Genomic DNA, 16,830 nt, shown 5'->3' with positions numbered 1-16,830 from the left:
GAAAGGCCACTGAATTAGGAGCCAGTCTGCCTGGGTGAATCAGCTCTATTATTCACAGGATATGTGGTCCTGTTTTTACTTGCACTGTGCTAGGAAAAGGAGCTCCAAAAAATTTGTTGAGTCAATCTGTGTTATTTCACCTGTTTACCCTTTAATTTGGTAGAGATGATGATCTCTACTCCATCTACCTCATAGAGGTGTTGAGAGGATCAAATGTGACAAGAATATAACTATATTTTATGACTTGGAAATCATTCTTCAAATATAATGTTCTTAGTGCAACTAGCACATCTCAAGAACCCAAGACGCTGGCACTGTTGCAAAGCCCTAGATGCCAGAGCTGTTTTGGGTACCACATGCATCACCTGTAGTCCACTCTCCTGTCTGTCTAAACTGCTGGGCAAAAAAGAAGAAACAAACCACGACCAAAAACTTAAGTCTTCCTAAAATCCTACACTTTGCATATTTCTCCACTGCTCAGAAAACTTAACTGAGCTCCCACTTTCTATTTTTTTTTTTTTTTAAGACAAATCTTGCTGTTATCACCCAGGTTGGAGTGCAATGGCACAATTTTGGTTCACTGCAACCTCTGCCTCCTGGGTTCAAGCGATTCTCCTGCCTCAGCCTCCCGAGTAGCTGGGATTACAGGCACCCGCCACCATGCCCAGCTAATTTTTGTATCTGTAGTAAAGATGGGGTTTTACCGTATTGGCCAGGCTGGTCTTGAACCCCTGACCTCAGGTGATCCACCCAGCTTGGCCTTCCAAAGTGCTGGGATTACAGGAGTGAGCCACTGCACCCAGCTAGAGCTCCCACTTTCTAAAGGACTAACCGAACTCCCTCTCCTGGAATTCTGAGGCAGTAAACAGTTAAGAGGAGTACCGACCAGACTTCAGATCTAGTTCTGCTAGCTGCTGCGTAATCTTGGACAAGTTACTTAACCTCCACATCTGTTTCCTCTTCTGTAATCAAAGATAATAACAATACCTACTTAATGAGTCTGCTGTAATTATTAAATTGGACAAAAAGTGCAAAGTGCTCAGTAAACTACTTGGCAAATAGTAATTACTCAATAAATGCTATTATAATTTGAGGTATTTTTCAATCTGGCCCCAACCTTACCTCACCAAAATTATGTCACTTACTTCACACTCAACAGTCTACTCCAGCCTAACCATTTCACTTACTGTTCTTGAAACATACATAGGTTTTCCCGCCATCACAGCCTCACCGAACTTTTTCATCTATCCCAGCTGCTTTTTTTTTTTTTTTTTTTGACAGTCTTGCTCTGTTGCCCAGGCTGGAGTGCAGTGGTGCGATTTTGGCTCACTACAACCTCTGCCTCCTGGGTTCAAGTGATTCTCCTGCTTCAGCCTCTCGAGTAGCTAGGACTATAGGTGTGCACCACCACACCCAGCTAATTTCTATATCTTTAGTAGAGATAGGGTTTCACCATCTTGGCCAGGCTGGTCTTGGTATCAAGTCATCCGCCCATCTCGGCCTCCCAAAATGCTGGGATTACAGGCGTGAGCCACCGCGCCAGGCCTCAACTGCTTTTATTTGCACTTCTTTTCAATTCCTAAGCTTTCAATTTCACCACAGCTACAAAGACTCTGCTAATTAGGCTTCATACATTCATTCAATTTATTCAAACATCTGCTATATGCCTCCTATATGACAGCAACTGTTCTCTCTCTTCTTAAAAGCTAGTGTTTCTGCCTCTACCACTAGTATGTTATTCAGCCAAAGTTCTTTGTGTCTCATCTTAACTAGGGATTATTTTAGGTCTCTAGCCTCAGTGCCCATTTAATGATAACAATGATCACCCTGAGTAACTTGGCTATGTTACCAGCCGAGGTTACCTGTATCTGGAAAGAAGCTGTTTGCCAGCTGCTGCTGCATTGCCAGTTGCTGGGGCTTCATGCACATGGAAGGTGGCATGGTGCCCATGGGCTTCTGTGATAGCACTGGCTGTGAGCTCTGCTGGGGTACCAAGCCTGCCTGCCCTCCGTGCTGCCCACTCAGCATATGCCCTTGATTGGACACCATAGCCATGGATGGGGCTAGGCGCTGCTGGAGGGCATGAGCTGGTGGCTGGGTGGGCATCAGTGGTTGAGCCAAGCCTGGCTGTCGGGCACCTCCAAGACCCAGGGAAAGCTGCTGTTGGGACCCAGCCAAACTGGGAGAAGAGCCCTCATGTGGCAAAGACATGGCCTGGGCAGAGCCTGGTGTAGATAGTAGGGAATGCTGCTGCTGCTGCTGCTGCTGCTGCTGCTGCTGCTGCTGCTGCTGCTGCTGCTGCTGTTGCTGTTGCTGAACAGGCTGCAACTGTGCTGAAAGCTGCTGCTTCTTCTGCAGCTCCTTCTTCTCATGCTCCAACAGGTCCTCAATGAGCAGGGGCAACTCGCTGGCTACCAGTGAGCTCTCCATCTTGTCTAGCTCATCCCCAGATGCTGTAGGTTCGCCAGGCAAGGTCAGGGCCCCACTCTCGAGCTCAAACTTTTCCAGCAGGGAGGATCCTCCTGGGCCACTCAATGGGCTGGGGGTCAGCAGGTGAGCTGGTGGTCCTCCTGTGGCCCCAAAGGAACCCTTCTCAGCTGTGTGCCCACTGCTAGAAAATGGCCCTGTGCCCATCCGGGTATCCCGGCTGTTCATCACGCTCTGTCCTGGCTTCAGCCCCAAGCCAAGGGAATTGGCAGCAGGTGCAGGCTCTACCTTGGGGGTAGCAATGGTGAACTGACAAGGGGAAGGGTGGCGTCCACCCTCCTCCACCTTGGGCTTCACCTCAGGGAGCACAGATGCCAGGCGGGGCTCAGAGGCATCAGCAGCAGTGGGAGGGCGCTCCTCAGGGCCCAAGGGTCCTGGCTCCACCCCCTGCAGCAGGGCCTCGCGTTCAGCCTTCTCATTAGCTGATTCTACCAGCCTCAGGTGCTCATTGAAGATGTCCTTCTTGTCCCCAGTGTCCAGCTCAGGATCAGTATATGCCAGCAGGTCAAACTCGTCTCCATTGAGCAGGTCATCCAAGTGGGGGTCATTGGTCTCCAGGTTTTCTAGGGTACCCAGTTCATCATCACCCTTGGCCACATCCACACCCAGACCTAGGTGAGCAAGCTCTTCATCATCCTCTAGGGCCTTGTGGGCATCAAAATCATCATCCAGCTCAGGATCTTCACAGGGCAACTTCCCAGCTTCCAGGGCCAGAGGAGGGGGGCGGCCAAGCTCTGTGCTTGAGGGGGGCCGGGTGACCAGCTCCAAGCCAGTTGGCAGGGTAGGACCTTTGGTATGGGGTGTTGGATGGAGGCTGCTGTTCAATTCAGGGGCCGGTGGGCCTGAGGGTTTCTGTGGGGGAAGACCTGATACCGCCAGGCCCCGAAGCCCTTCAGAAGCCAGTCGGTGGGGGTCCTCACTTACAGGGTAAAAACGAGGTCTCTGAGGTGGACCCTGACCAGGAAACTGAGTTCCCCCAGGTCCCAGTCCCTTCTGTACATTGTGCCGCAGCTCAATGAACTGGGCAGGACCAGCTGGACCAGGCACTGGCTCACCAGGGCCTGGCAGGCGGGTGGGAATTCCTGTCAAGGGGGAACCTAGGGCTTGGCGGCCAAGTTCAGGTCCAGGAGTTGATGGAAAGCGAGTTGACATAGCAAATCGCATGGAGGTTGCTGCTGTTGCCTGTTGCTGCTGCCACAGTTGTTGCTGTTGCTGCTGTAAGGGCAGGGACCCAGGATAGGGTGCTCGCTGATAGAAAGCTTGGGAGCCTCCTACCAGTTGCCTGAAAGAATACACAGTAGTCAGTAAGATGAAATCAGATGAAAAGTAGCAAGAACACAGGCTTAGGGCAGTGAGGAAGGATAGAATTAATGTAATGAAGGGGAAAGGAAGGAGGAAGAAGAGAAAGTGATACCGGAAAAGGATTAGTGAGACAGGAAAATCACAGCAGTATGCAACAGTGATAAAATCCATCCCCCTTAGTTTACCCCCAGGGAACCTCTCGGAGACTCACCGGCTGTTCACATCCATAGAGGAAGGCGTGGCTGGTGGAGGTGGCCGGGAGAGTCGGTCATCGCTAGGGAAGGACCCTGGCCCCAGAATGGGGCCACTCAGCTTGTTTTGAGGCAACCCCACAAGGCTGCTCTTGTCCTACAAGAGACAAGGCAGATGAAGGTGGGGCAACCTTCAATATTCTGGCCCCACTATCCCTTGCCACTCTACCTACCTGTGATCCAGCAAAGGGGGTCTGGCCTCGATTCAGCTGCTCAAAGGCAGGGCTGCTAGGCTCAGCACTCCAGTTGCCTGGAGGCCCCACTGCTCCTGCAGCTGCTGCAGCTGTTTCCTTCTCCTGCCGCAGGGTGTTGCGCTGGATCTGCTGCCGAATCAGCAGCTCTCGTAGTCGCTGGCGCTGTGCAGAAAACACAGAAGTGGAATAAGCCCATTCTACTCCAATCATGGGGCTGACCCAGAGACAGGAGCGATATGAAGGGCTTAGTTCCAGGGTGTCAACTTACCTGCCGTTGCTTCTCCAGCTCTGTCTGGCTAAGGCCGGACATGCCTGGGTCCTGGGTACCTGGTAGTTCAGGTGTCGCCAAAGAGCTACCAATTCCAGCCCCTGGGTCTTCTCGCTTTTCGACAGGAGAGGTGATGCCTGATCGCTGTGAGGCTCCATGGGACAGGTAGGGGAGGGATCCGTCGGGTACAGGTGGTGGCAGAACTGACGGGGGGCGGAGCGGGGACAGCCCATAGCTCTCCCCTGTGGACCCGCTGCTGGGCCCCAGGGGGCTGCCCGATGGGTGGAAGTTCCCTGTGGCTACTGTGTAGTTTGTGCTTTGAGGCTTGCCCAAGGTGGGGCCGGGCCCAAAATGGCTGTTGATCCCATGGGGTGGCGGGAGACCAGGCTGAGGGACAGGGGGCTTTAGGGAAGGTTCCCCTACCGCCTGAGGGAAAGTGAAACGCATGGGAGAAGGGGTGCCCACAAATGCACCCGTCCCAGGGGACCGGACAAAATTGGGGGGCTGCCCACTTGGGACCTTGGCATGGAGCTCACCTGCTGGCCCCGAGGGTAGCGCTGCTGGGAAACCCCCAGCCCCCAGCGGAGTGTGGGCTAGAGACCCAGCCTTAAAGGCAACTTCAGGGGGCTGGGGTCGGGGTGGCTTATGCAATGGGGCAAACGGGTCACGGGACTGAGGGCGTGAAGGTGGGCGAGAATATGGGTCAGGGGACTGGAAGCGAGGGGTAACGGGGGACGGGCAGAAAGCTTCAGCAGACAGAGGACGCGGTGTCAGTGGAGACTGGGAGCTGGACTGGGACTGAGGACTGGCAGGCACTCGGGAGAAAGGGTCAGAGGGCAATGAGCGAGGGGGCAGAGCACAGCAGCTCTCAGGGGGTGGAGGCTGGGGCCGAGGAGTCAATGGGGGCTGGGCATAGGGGTCAGGGAAGGAGCCAGGGCGAAAGATGTCTGGGTGACTTGGAGGGGAAGGGACCAAAGCCTGGGCAGGGGGTGGCTCCTGAGGCCTTAGGCCCAAGCCCGGGCTCTGGGGCTCTACCTGAGATGCCCGAGGGGTCAGGGGGGCTTTGAAGACATCAGGTGTCTTTAACTCCAGGCCACCCAGGTGGGGGCCTGAGGAGGGTGAGTCAACAAAGCCCAGGTTTGGGGGCCCATAGCTAGGAGAAGATGCCCCAAGCTCTTCCTTCTTTACCTCGAGAGCCTTCCGGGACTCCCCAAAAGGTGGGGGTGACAGCAGGGGCTCGGAAGCCTTGCCTCCCCCTACCCCAGGGCTCTCAGGCACAGCCAGATTATCCAGCGAGGGGCAGCGGGGTTTGAGGAAGGGGTCAGGTGTGGAGGGCTGGTGTCGGGGGGTGCCAGGTGGGGTAGTGTGGAATTCCCCTGGCTGACCAGTCCCAGGACGAGATGAGTTGCCCAGCATCGGGGGCTGCACAGGAGCCCCCGTCGGACTAGGATAGTGGGGATAGGTGGGTGGTGCTGTGGGGAAGCGGGGCTCCAGGGCATAGGCGGGGGCCAGTCCAAAGGGGTCCTGCGAAGGCACTTGGGCGGGCACCTGGGGTGGGAGCTTGAGGAAGAGCTCACCAGGCGAGTCAGGGCCGGGCACCGAGCCCACCGGCGGCTTCAGGAACCCGTCCGCAGAGGTAGACAAGCCGGCGGGGGCAGTGGGGCTGCCAATGAAAATGGTGGGGGCAGCGGCGGGGGGCGGGCTGCCCAGTGCCCCTGGCTGGGGGGGAATGCGGAGATGTAGGGCTGGTCGGTCAGTCTTACGGGCTATGTCGCCCACCTTGGTCTGCTTGTTGATCTGGCTCTCAGCCTGCTATAGGGGGAGACCAGGCACAGACCAGTCAGGCTGCTGCAGGCAGGTCCCATGTCCCTCCACCCTCAAGAGAAGCCACCCATTAGAGGACTGCTATGCCCCAGCCCAGCCCCACTCACCTTCTGCACCTTGTTGATGCGGTGAGCTGCCCGGTTATCTTTGGCCTTTTGCTGAGGGATATGGGACACAGCCTTAGGGCCTGGTGCTCAGCCTCATGCCCCGCCCCCAATGCTGTACAGTGTTTTCACACTCCCTACCCAAAAGCTGATCCCTTCTGGCCCAGCTGCTTTAGGAGTGGGGAGTGGAAAGAACTGAGGTAAATTACTCAAAGATCTCTCCCTCTCTCTCAGTTCTCATGCTGACCCATGCTCCTTTCTGTCTCACCAGGTAGGGGGCTTTATCTGCTGCTGGAACCTTTCTCCAGAGCTTCATGATTTGTTTGCAACGGCTTGACCAGTCTGGAGGGCAGAGAGGGTGAGTCAGAGGAGACTTGGCAGATGACCCTTCCACCTGCCATGTTGCCAGGCTGTCTCCTTTGCCCTTGTCCCACAAGTACCTGGGTAATCTTGCTTGAGATTAGGAAAATTAATGTTGGCATAGAGCACGGGCGAGATGGTGGACAGCTGGCCCAACTCTTCATCCTTCTCCCAGCGCTGAAGACTCCGCTGGTTATAGGAGAGTCCGTCGCCCTCACCCTCTGTGGTGGGGGTTGTGGGAGTGGAGGGCGTGGTGCCGCCTGAGCCTGTCCAGGGGCTGTCTGGCTCACCGGGTTCCGGGCTAAAGAAGCCCCCGCGCTCCCTGGGGCGCAGGGGCAGACAGTCACAGAGGGCAGAGATGCCAAGTCCCACCCCAGACAAACTGCCCAGAGCCCCAGGCCACTGCCCTGCCCCCAAAGAGGAGGACCACTAACAAGGGAACGGGGAGGACAGGGGAAGTGCTGCTGGAGTCCGAGGGAGGCGAGGCATGAACTCAGATGGAGGGAAAGGACAACAGGAACTGCCCATGAAGGTTACGCAGAGATACCAACCTAGAATCCAGGAACGGGGACTGGCAGAGGCCTGGGTAGGAGTCCATTGGGCTGCTGGAGGGGAGACATCCCAAAGGGAGTCCACCTACAAGACGGACAGGATCAGAGAAAAGAGAACAACTGGCCCATCCTGGAGGCAAGCTTGGTCATGCCAGTCTTTAGACCACTCCCACCCGTATCACCTTGAAGAAAGGGCCTCTGCAGTGGCGTACGGCTGCCTTCTAGACCAGGGGTTCCACAACCCAGATGCTGCTCTCGTTCAGAGCCCAGAACATCCTTGAAGAGTTGCTGCAGGTCCTTGGATTCCATCTTGGGCAGTTCTGTGGGGGAATGAAGGACACTGTTGAGGAAGACTGAGAAGTTCAGGTGACACCACAGGTCTACAAATGGTCAAGGCCAGGGAAGGTGCCCAGGATTCTGCACCAGAGAAGCTGTACAGATCACAGTTCCACAGATAGGACCTTCTCCTTTGCCCACAGAAAACCCTTAAACACAAAGAGGTGTGGGTCACAGTCTCACCTTCTGTGGAAATCCTGTCTAAGTCAGAGCTAAGCATCCCTTCACCTGGGGTGCCTGGTTTCTCAGAGTCACTGGGCACTGGGGATGCCTTCACACCCCCATCCTCAGGTCCTGTAAATGCCAGGAGAAACCCATGGGTCAAGGCCAGCATGGAGGTACCATACTGGCCACTCTGAACCACAGAGGGCCATGGGACAGTTTCCAGCCTCCAACCCTGACAATATTCAGAGGCATGGCAGAGTGACAGAGGCAAGGCCAAGACAGGACACAGTACCCCCGGCAGCCCTCACCTGGTGTATCAGCCTTGCCTTCGAGGCCACGGGATTCTTCATCTGCAATATCTGGACCATCATCTCCTATGAGCAAGATTCCCGCCTCCAATCAGAGATGTCCTGCATCTGATGCCCAGAACAGGTTCCCAGCTCCCACAGCCCTATAGGCCAGGACCCCTGACCCCACCCTTGACTCCTGGAGGCCAGTTCATTTCCCATCAAATAACTTACCAGCTCCTAATCCAGAAGGAAGTTGGATTCTCTCAGACCACTCACTCCCACATAACTAACCTTTCTGCGAGGTGGGGAGCTCCTTCCTTTCTGAGCCTCCCTCTCCCTTGGCTTTTGGGGTTCCTAGTCCAAAGCCTGGCCGGCCCATCCCAACTGCAAAAAGGGCCTTACGGCTCAGGTCCAGCAGCTCCTTCCCAAAGAAGGCTTCCTGTGGGGAGTCAAGGAGAAACAGGCTTCTTCATGCCCTGCAAGGCGCAGACACCTCCATCACTGCTTGGAGCCTGAGACCCACCTGCAGGTAGGCAGGGAACATGTCCTCCAGTTTGCTCTTCTTGCGCCCTCGCCGCTGTTGCTTCTTCTTCTCATCCCCTTCAGCTAAGCTCTGCTCCACAGCACCCTCTGCAGGCACGTCAGCAGGTGTCACTGTGGACAGAACAACAAGTGTCAGATTCTGGGGGTTGAGAGCATGATGCTCCCAACAGCATGTCACCCAAGCGTGACACTTTGTGCCTACTCTCTCCCACAACATCAGCTGGGTCCACCACCCTCTTGGCCCTTTCAATGAGTCCATCCCCTGGGTCTCTCTGGCATTGCCCCACCTTCTCCCAGGCCCCACTGGTGCCCTCACCCGTCTCACCCTCGTCGGGCTGCCCATCCCCACTCAACACCTCCGCCTGTGCAGCAGGCCCCTTTTTCATGCGCGTGTGGGATTTCCGCTGTCGCACCATGAAACCACCAATGCCTATGAGGAGGCAGAGCTGCAGATGAGAAGCTGCTGGGGGACCTAGTGAGCTGCCCCGCACCACCCCACCACCCTACCACCCCATCCCAGGTCCTCACCAGGCCGATAGGGTTTACGCTTGCGTTTTTTGCTTTCCTCGGTCTCCTCTTTGCCAGCCTCCACATCAGGGCTGACAGGGCCCTCCAGTTTAATTTCACACTCCATGTGCTCCACACCACCTGCGTATGGTGACAGAAGAGATGGCGGCAGGTCAGAACTACAGGCATCCCCCTTTCTTTTTGAGACGGAGTCTCGCTCCTTTGCCCAGGCTGGAGTACAGTGGCACAATCTTGGCTCACTGCAACCGCTCCCTCCCAGGTTCAAGTGATTCTCCTGCCTCAGCCTCCTGAGTAGCTGGGACTACAGGCACGTGCCACCACACCCAGCTAATTTTTTGTACTTTTTTTTTTAAGTAGAGATTTTTTAGTAGGGGTTTCACTGTGTTAGCCAAGATGGTCTCAATCTCCTGACCTCGTGATCCACCCACCTCGGCCTCCTAAAGTGCTGGGATTACCGGTGTGAGCCACCACGTCCAGCCCTTTGGGCCCTTTTAACCTTGTCACCCTTCCACTAAGGGAGCTGAGTACCTTGCCACAAAGCCACCTGGACAAAACCAGCAGTGCTTAAGGGTAACTGTGAGCGGCAACGCAGCCCCCACCCAACATCTCACTCCCAAAGGCGCGCTCCCACTACTCTGCCGCTCCCTAAGATTCCCCAAGCTAACCTTCACCCTTGAGCAGCTCATCGGTGTCCAGGTCCCCATCCTTCTTATCATCAGGGCCAAGGGCATCTGAGGGCTCAGAACCTTCCAACCCTGCCTCGCCTGGGAGGCCAAGCCGTCCTCGCCGCTGGCGCCGCTTGTGCAGTGGTGACATGGTCAGGTTACGCAGCACAGCCATGCCAGTTTCCGTCAGCCACACACCTTCGAAGCGAAAGTACTGGGGCTCTGTATAAGAGGAAAGAGTGTGTGATCCCTGGATGGAAGCCCCAGGGAAACCAGAACTGCAAGTTTCAACCTATGTCCTTAGCTGAGACAAAGGCAATGACAGAAAGTCCAGCCTAGGGTCTAAATGCTGGGGAGAAAAGGCCAAGGGCCACTGGCTGAGGCCTGAGTTCTCTGTCAGTGACCCAGGGAGATTCAGAGAGGAACTGTAACTCAGAAGCCTGCCTTTGCTCATGATTAACCCTAGGTTCACTAAATAGATTCTCTTGCTGTCTGGGGCTAGAAGGGCCCCTACTTGCTGAATGTCAGCACACAGTGTCCTAGATGCCAGTAACAGCGCCCATATCACAATGAAGGAGATGTCCCTGGCCCCTTTCACTGAGAAAAGAGCTGTGTTCTCTGAAGATGAAATTCTGGCAGTGAAAAGGCCATGGTGGCTGAGGAAAGAAACACTGCCTGGGAAGCTGGAGACCTCGGATCTAGTCATAACTTTGCCACTAACTTACTAGGTGACTTTAGGTAGGCCACTTAACTTCCCTGGGTCCGAGTTTCCTCCTCTTAAAATGAGGAAATGAAGCTGGGGGACTAGAGCTAGACTAGATGATGTCTGAGGTCTGATCTGGCTTTGGCATTCAAAATTTCTGTGACTCACCTGGCTCTTTCACCTTCATAGGCACCAACTCTGGAGGCGCAACAGGCACTATAGCGAGAAGGACAAACCGAGGTGGCTGAGGCCCTGTCCCAAAGCAAGGTACCCCTGCCCTGACTCCTACCCCTACCCACCAGCTGGTACTCACCCACAGGCTTTACTACATAGGGCTGGCAGGAGACACAGTCAAAGCCTTCATCGGCTGCCTGTTCCACATCGTCCTCTGTGAAAAGGCTCTCACAGCCAGCATGCATCCACCTGGAGAACAGGGGCCGAGGGAGATGAGCATGGGCAATGTGAGGCCGGCAACAGGGCCGACGTGAGGGGAAAGAGATGTACTCACCGTTCACAGTGGCGGCACTGGATTAGTAGGTCCTCTTCCACATAAGGAGCATGACAGATAGGGCAGGTCACCAGGCTGGCACAGGGCCCACAGTGTGTGTAACTATTCTGCCATTCACAGTGGAAGCCAGGGGAGGCAGCCCCACACTGCATACAAGACACACACCTGGTAGGAGCAGAAAAACAGAGCCTTAACACCTACCCAAAGAACCCAGAAGTCCCCTCAATGGGAACCCCAGCCACCAGCCTGGCCTCCCAAACCCAGCCTCTGTCACGTACTCAACATCATATCCACTTTAACATCCCAAGGCCCCAGGCTCCACTGAAGATCCCAGTCTCCTTACCACTTGCACTTCCAGCCGCCCTTAGGCACAGTGAGCAGTGGGGGGTCCAGGCAGTATGTGTGGTAGCTAATGTCACAGTCATCACAGAGCAGCAGGCGTGAGGGGTCGGAGGCCTGGCCGCACACCTCACACACAATACACTCCACACAACGCCAGCCCTTGAGCAGCATCACCTTAGTGATCTGGGGCAGAAGACGGGAATTTCACAGAATGTAAGGTGGAAAGGAGTTAGAACTTTTTTTGTTGTTTTTATTGTGAGACGGAGTTTTACTCTTGTTGCCCAGGCTGGAATGCCATGGCACAATCTCGGCTCACTGCAACTTCCACCTCCTAAGTACATGCACTTCTCCTGTCTCAGCCTCCCAAGTAGCTGGGATTACAGGCATGTGTCACCATGCCTGGCTCCTTTTTTTTTGTATTTAGTAGAGATGAGGTTTCACCATGTTAGTCAGGCTGGTGGTGAACTCCTGACCTCAGATGATCCACCCACCTCAGCCTCCCGAAGTGCTGGGATTACATGCATGTACCACAGTGCCCAGTCTAGGAGGTGGGACTTCTAAGGGTAAGGCTGGAACAACTCCAATGCAGAGACCAGGCCTCCATTTGAGCACAGGGAGACTCATGCAGAGCACCCTTATCCCCAAAACAGTGGCTCTAAACTTAGGCTCCCAACAATCTCTGCTGATCAGAGAAGAGCTGCACTAGCCACTGACACATTATGAATAGCATACCAATCTTTCCACTAGCCAAGCCCCTCAAAAGAGACTGTGGACAGAATTAGGTCCCCCAATTTTTCTTTTTCGAGATGGATCTCACTCCATCGCCTAGGCTGGAGTGCAGTGGTGCAATCTCGGTTCACTGCAACCTCTGCCTCCCAGGTTCCAGCAATTCTCCTACCTCAGCCTCCTGAGTACCTGGGATTACAGGTGCCCGCCACCACGCCTGGCTAATTTTGTATTTTTAGTAGAGATGGGGTTTCACCATGTTGGCCATGCTGGTCTTGAACTCCTGACCTCAGGTGATCTGCCTGCCTAGGCCTCCCAAAGTGCTTTGATTACAGGTGTGTCCACCAGGCCGGGCCTCCCCCAAATATTATTGAACATTTACAACTCACTATTGCTGCTAGTTAGTAAATATTAGCAATAGACAAGTCATAAATATTAATGAAAACCCCAAAATAACTGATCATGCGTAGGTCAAAAACACTGCTTTCTCTTTGTGAACATGTACTTATAATTTATCTTCAGATTATATCATGTTTTTCACTAGTAAAGTTATCTCATATGTATTTATATATGTGAATGACAAAAAAAGAAAGGTAATGTCTCAAAATACACATACAGATACATGTATATAAATTTTTTTTTTTGAGACTGAGTCTTGCTCTATCACCCAGGTTAAGGTGCAGTGGAGTTATCACAGCTCACTATAGCTTTAATCTCCTGGGCTAAAGCAGTCCTCCCACCTCAGCCTCCTGAGTGCTGGGACTACGGGCACGCACTCCCACGCCTGGCTAATTTCTAATGATTGTTAGTAGAGGTGCAGTCTATGTTGTCCAGGCTGGTCTTAAACTCCTGAACTCAAGCAATCCTCCCACCTCAGCCTCCCAAAGTACTCTGATTGCAGGCGTGAGCCACCACGCCCAGCCAAGTTGTTTTATTTTTTACAATGGACTGAATTATATCAGCAAGTCAGGGTCTACCACAGAGAAACTATAAAGTCTACCGTGAGTTCCAAAGTACTCTTCCCCAAGAAAAGTTTGATAACCACCGGTGATTAATGAACAATATCCATGACCAATGGTCGCTTTAAGATGTGGTATGGCCAGGCAAGGAACTAGGGTAAGAAATAACTGACCCTACTCCCCAGCCTATACCTCTTGGGCCTTGAACTCACCTTGCTGTTGACACAGTAAGGGTGATAGCACTGAGAGCACTGCGAACACGCAAGGAGGTGGCCCTCTGCACCCCGGCCAAAGCTGCCACATACCACACACATGTCCTGGGGAAACACAAAGAAACTGGAATGTCCAACATCTCCCCATCCCACTCAGATTCAGCCTACTATGACACTACAACACTGATTTGAGACCAGAGAGTCAAGAACCCCATCCCACAGCATTAGGACACTGTAAGCTACCAAGGAACCCTGCTCCTTCCTAGGATGCCTAACTCACCTAATCAGGTCACTTGAATTTGTAAAGCCTGACATGGGCAAAGGCAAGAAGAAATTAAAGGATGATAAGATAGGAGTAAAGACTGGTCAGGTGAGAATCACATATGTGACAAAATTCTATCAACTTGAAGATTTTTCAAGTAAGGACACATACAAGCTCCCTAAACTATAAACTTCAATAGGGCAAAGACCTTTTCACTGCTATTTCTGTAGCTCCTAGCTTAGTGCCAAGCTCAGAAGAAACACTCAAGAGAAATGTGATGGATGGACAAATAAACAACATGATTAGAATTCATGGTCTGTTTTCTCATTAGCTGAGTATCCCCAGAAGTAGGTTCCCAGTTTTCCTCATCTATCCTCTCACCAAAACACACACATACACAACATTATGGCCTTGTCCTGGCCATAATGTTCAGTGTGCCAGGTCTCACTGTATGGTACCTGCATTAGGACGAATTTGTCTGTGTTGGAGAAGAGAACCACGGTATTCTGCATGGTGTCATCATCTTCTTCCTCCTCCTCCTTACTGGGAGAGCTATCAATGTCAGCAACCTTATGGGCAGAGAGTTGTAGAAAGTGAGGCAGATAAATCTGCCCCCACCAAGCTATTTTCCTCTTTGGTGTTGGGGGAAAAGGGTGTCAACCCCTGGCTAAGATGAAGGCCAAAAGCCAGGAAAAAGAGACAGAACACCCCAGCTCCCAAACTGGGCCTCAGCCTGATAGCAGAGATTTCAGAAAAACCTGGGAGCCAAGTGGAGAGGAACACAGACATAGCCAGACAGGTCCCAGACGAGCAGGCAGGTAGGCAAGCATGCAAGCGACTGGCAGCACTCAGACGGTGCTAAAGCATGCTTGGGGGGATGGGAGGAATAGGAGGCCTCTCCTTACTACCAGAGTCTCAATGGAAGAAGCAGTTGACTTTAGCCGGGCCCGTCCTCTACCACGTCCTCCATGGGCTCCTCCACGAGGCCGGCGTCTCCCTGGAAAACTACTGCTACGGCCCTGAGTGAAAGAAGGGAGCAATGACAGGAGCATGTCAAGGGCTAGTGTGTTGGGCTTACATGCTTAGACGGAACAAGTGACAAATGGACACAGTAAAACAGAGTAAAAACGGAACAAGTGACAAATGCCCAGGAGTCCCACTCAGGGCAGGGGAAAAGGCCAAGCTCCCCAATATTAACAAGTACATAGCTCTAGCCCAAACCCATTCTTCCCCTCCCAAGAGTGGCTGACATAGACAAGGAGAAAAAACAGTGGCTTAAAAGAAGCAAGTTTCTGGTCCCGATTCTATTACTGAGGAACCATGAATCTGGGCAAGTTATTTATCCCTTCAATATATTATTATTCTCCTTAATAAAATAATTGGTATAAAGGATTTCCAAATCTAGTATTCAAAAAGCACGGTGAGAAGCTATCAGTGACACAGGACTGTACCTCTAACAGTGGCCTAGCGCTGATCACATGCAGCAGCTAGATAGCCCCTCACCTGTTTGATGCGGGAACGGGCTGGGGAGCTGCGTCGCCGCCCCTTCTCCCCATCAGCTTTGCCTCCACTGATAGCTGTCCCGGCATCACACAATAGTGAGTCATCAGTCTCTGGCAGTGAGTCGGTACAGAGCCGTAGGGAGCCCTCATCTCGGGCTGGACTAACATCCGTAGAGACCCCCAGCTCCATGGACAGGGAGCCACCCCCCTCTGGGTCAGGAGAGCCCAGGAGGGGCTCTGAGCCAGGAAAACTGGCACTGGCATCGCCCTGGCTCAGATTAGAGATCTCGTTAACGATGTCGGATTTGATGAGAGTGGGTGGTGTGGGGGCCACCGATGCACGTGGCTCTTCCTGTTCTTCACATGGTGAGCCCTGCCCTGCTACCTGCTTGCATTCGGGGTAGACCTCCATAGGGGTCACAGGGGCCAGCTCCTCGGGGTCCGGGAGCACAGGGGAGCCTTTAAGTTCACTAGCCAAACTGCCAGGCATCTGTCCAGCCTCTGGCTGTGAACCTGGAGCATCAGTCCCATCCAGAGGGGCTATGTCTTCCCCTAGGCCAGAGAAGTCATCCAGGGCTGGGGCAGGGCTGGGGGCGGGACAGGAAAGGTCGCCCATTGGGGAAGGGAGGGGACTGGTGGCACTGGGTTCCAAGGCTGGGCATTCAGGTTCTGGAACTTTCTCAGTATCCATTTCGTGTGACTCAGCCTCATCTGAGACCCCCACTGCCTTCCCTATGGGACTCAACGGGGAGGGAACAGACAGTGGCAGGGCAGGAGGGGAGCACTGGGAAGGAGGGGAGTTTTGAGGAGGCAGGGAATGCTGAAGGAGTGGCGAACACTGAGAGGGAAGGGGCTCCATCAGGATGAGAGAAGCCGGTCCCATTGGGGAGCCTGGGGATGGGGGAAGGATCATAGGGGGGACAGGCTCAGGGTCAGTGCAGTTAGCTTCTGGTGGAGGGCTGATAGGTGTCTCCAGGATGGGGGCAGCCAAGGGTGACTCAGGGTCACTGTCCCCTTTGGCACCAAAGGGGTACTCTAACTCCCTCAAAGGAGACAGGGCCGGTGGGGCCACAGCTGTGATAATGGGTGAGAGTGGAGGAGGAAGGGGATCTGGAAGAGAAAAAAAGAGGGGCTCTTAGATTAGACATGCCATGAAAAGTTGAAGAGTTACGGCTGTCCCAGGGTAAGAGAGTGCTAACATCCCCTTACCTGGTGGCATCAGCTGAGGCGACAAGGATGGCTCCCCAGACGGGGACAAGGGCAGCTCCTCAGGCAGAGGGGACAGAGGTGGTTCCCCAGGTTCAGACAGGGCCGGCTCTCCAAGCAAGGGAGATAAGGGTGGCTCCTCAGGTGGAGGGAACAAGGGCAACTCCTCAGGCACAGGGCATTGGCCTGGCTCCTCAGGGGGCTCTTCAGGCCGAGGGGACAGGGGTGGCTCCTCAGGCTGAGGGGACAGGTGCAGTTCCTCAGGCTGAGGGGACAGGTGCAGTTCCTCAGCCTGGGGGGACAGGCGTGGTTCCTCAGACTGGGAGGACAGGTGCGATTCCTCAGGCTGGGGAGACAAGCATGGCTCCTCAGGCACAGGAGACAGGTGTGGCTCCTCAGTCTGGGGGGACAGGCGTAATTCCTCAGGCTGAGGGGACAGATGTGGTCCCTCAGGCTGGGGAGATAAGTGTGGCTCCTCGGGCCGGGGGGATAGGCGTGGCTCCTCAGGCTGAGGGGACAGGTGCAGCTCCTCAGGCTGTGGC

At 54.1% G+C, this 16,830-nt stretch overlaps 1 protein-coding gene across 12 annotated transcripts in view; it reads right to left on the bottom strand.

Moving 5' to 3' along the window:
* KMT2D (lysine methyltransferase 2D) overlaps positions 1-16,830 on the bottom strand; it is a 42,989-nt gene that overhangs the window by 16,400 nt on the left and 9,759 nt on the right. For 4 of the 12 annotated variants that reach the window (XM_032294641.1, XM_032294652.1, XM_032294662.1 and 1 more), the window contains exons 1-25: positions 16,292-16,560; positions 15,084-16,192; positions 14,486-14,599; positions 14,039-14,149; positions 13,319-13,423; positions 11,423-11,604; positions 11,080-11,244; positions 10,885-10,994; positions 10,740-10,787; positions 9,869-10,090; positions 9,204-9,323; positions 8,992-9,105; positions 8,656-8,786; positions 8,424-8,571; positions 8,151-8,216; positions 7,861-7,971; positions 7,524-7,661; positions 7,342-7,426; positions 6,871-7,112; positions 6,699-6,772; positions 6,434-6,484; positions 4,503-6,314; positions 4,214-4,396; positions 4,001-4,137; positions 1,863-3,769 (exon numbers count right to left, since the gene is read on the bottom strand). In XM_032294641.1, the coding sequence (XP_032150532.1) occupies positions 1,863-3,769; positions 4,001-4,137; positions 4,214-4,396; positions 4,503-6,314; positions 6,434-6,484; positions 6,699-6,772; positions 6,871-7,112; positions 7,342-7,426; positions 7,524-7,661; positions 7,861-7,971; positions 8,151-8,216; positions 8,424-8,571; positions 8,656-8,786; positions 8,992-9,105; positions 9,204-9,323; positions 9,869-10,090; positions 10,740-10,787; positions 10,885-10,994; positions 11,080-11,244; positions 11,423-11,604; positions 13,319-13,423; positions 14,039-14,149; positions 14,486-14,599; positions 15,084-16,192; positions 16,292-16,301 (7,495 nt within the window). In that variant the 5' untranslated portion in view covers positions 16,302-16,560. Of the gene's footprint in view, positions 1-1,862; positions 3,770-4,000; positions 4,138-4,213; positions 4,397-4,502; positions 6,315-6,433; positions 6,485-6,698; positions 6,773-6,870; positions 7,113-7,341; positions 7,427-7,523; positions 7,662-7,860; positions 7,972-8,150; positions 8,217-8,423; positions 8,572-8,655; positions 8,787-8,991; positions 9,106-9,203; positions 9,324-9,868; positions 10,091-10,739; positions 10,788-10,884; positions 10,995-11,079; positions 11,245-11,422; positions 11,605-13,318; positions 13,424-14,038; positions 14,150-14,485; positions 14,600-15,083; positions 16,193-16,291; positions 16,825-16,830 lie in introns of those variants that run through there. The other 8 variants (XM_032294679.1, XM_032294697.1, XM_032294718.1 and 5 more) reach the window with 7 other exon arrangements.

The sequence above is a fragment of the Sapajus apella genome, unplaced genomic scaffold (genome assembly GCF_009761245.1).
Source record: "Sapajus apella isolate SASKATOON/1434 unplaced genomic scaffold, GSC_monkey_1.0 scaffold2, whole genome shotgun sequence".
Taxonomy (NCBI): Eukaryota; Metazoa; Chordata; class Mammalia; order Primates; family Cebidae; genus Sapajus; species Sapajus apella.
This window is presented reverse-complemented; position numbering and strand designations above follow the sequence as displayed.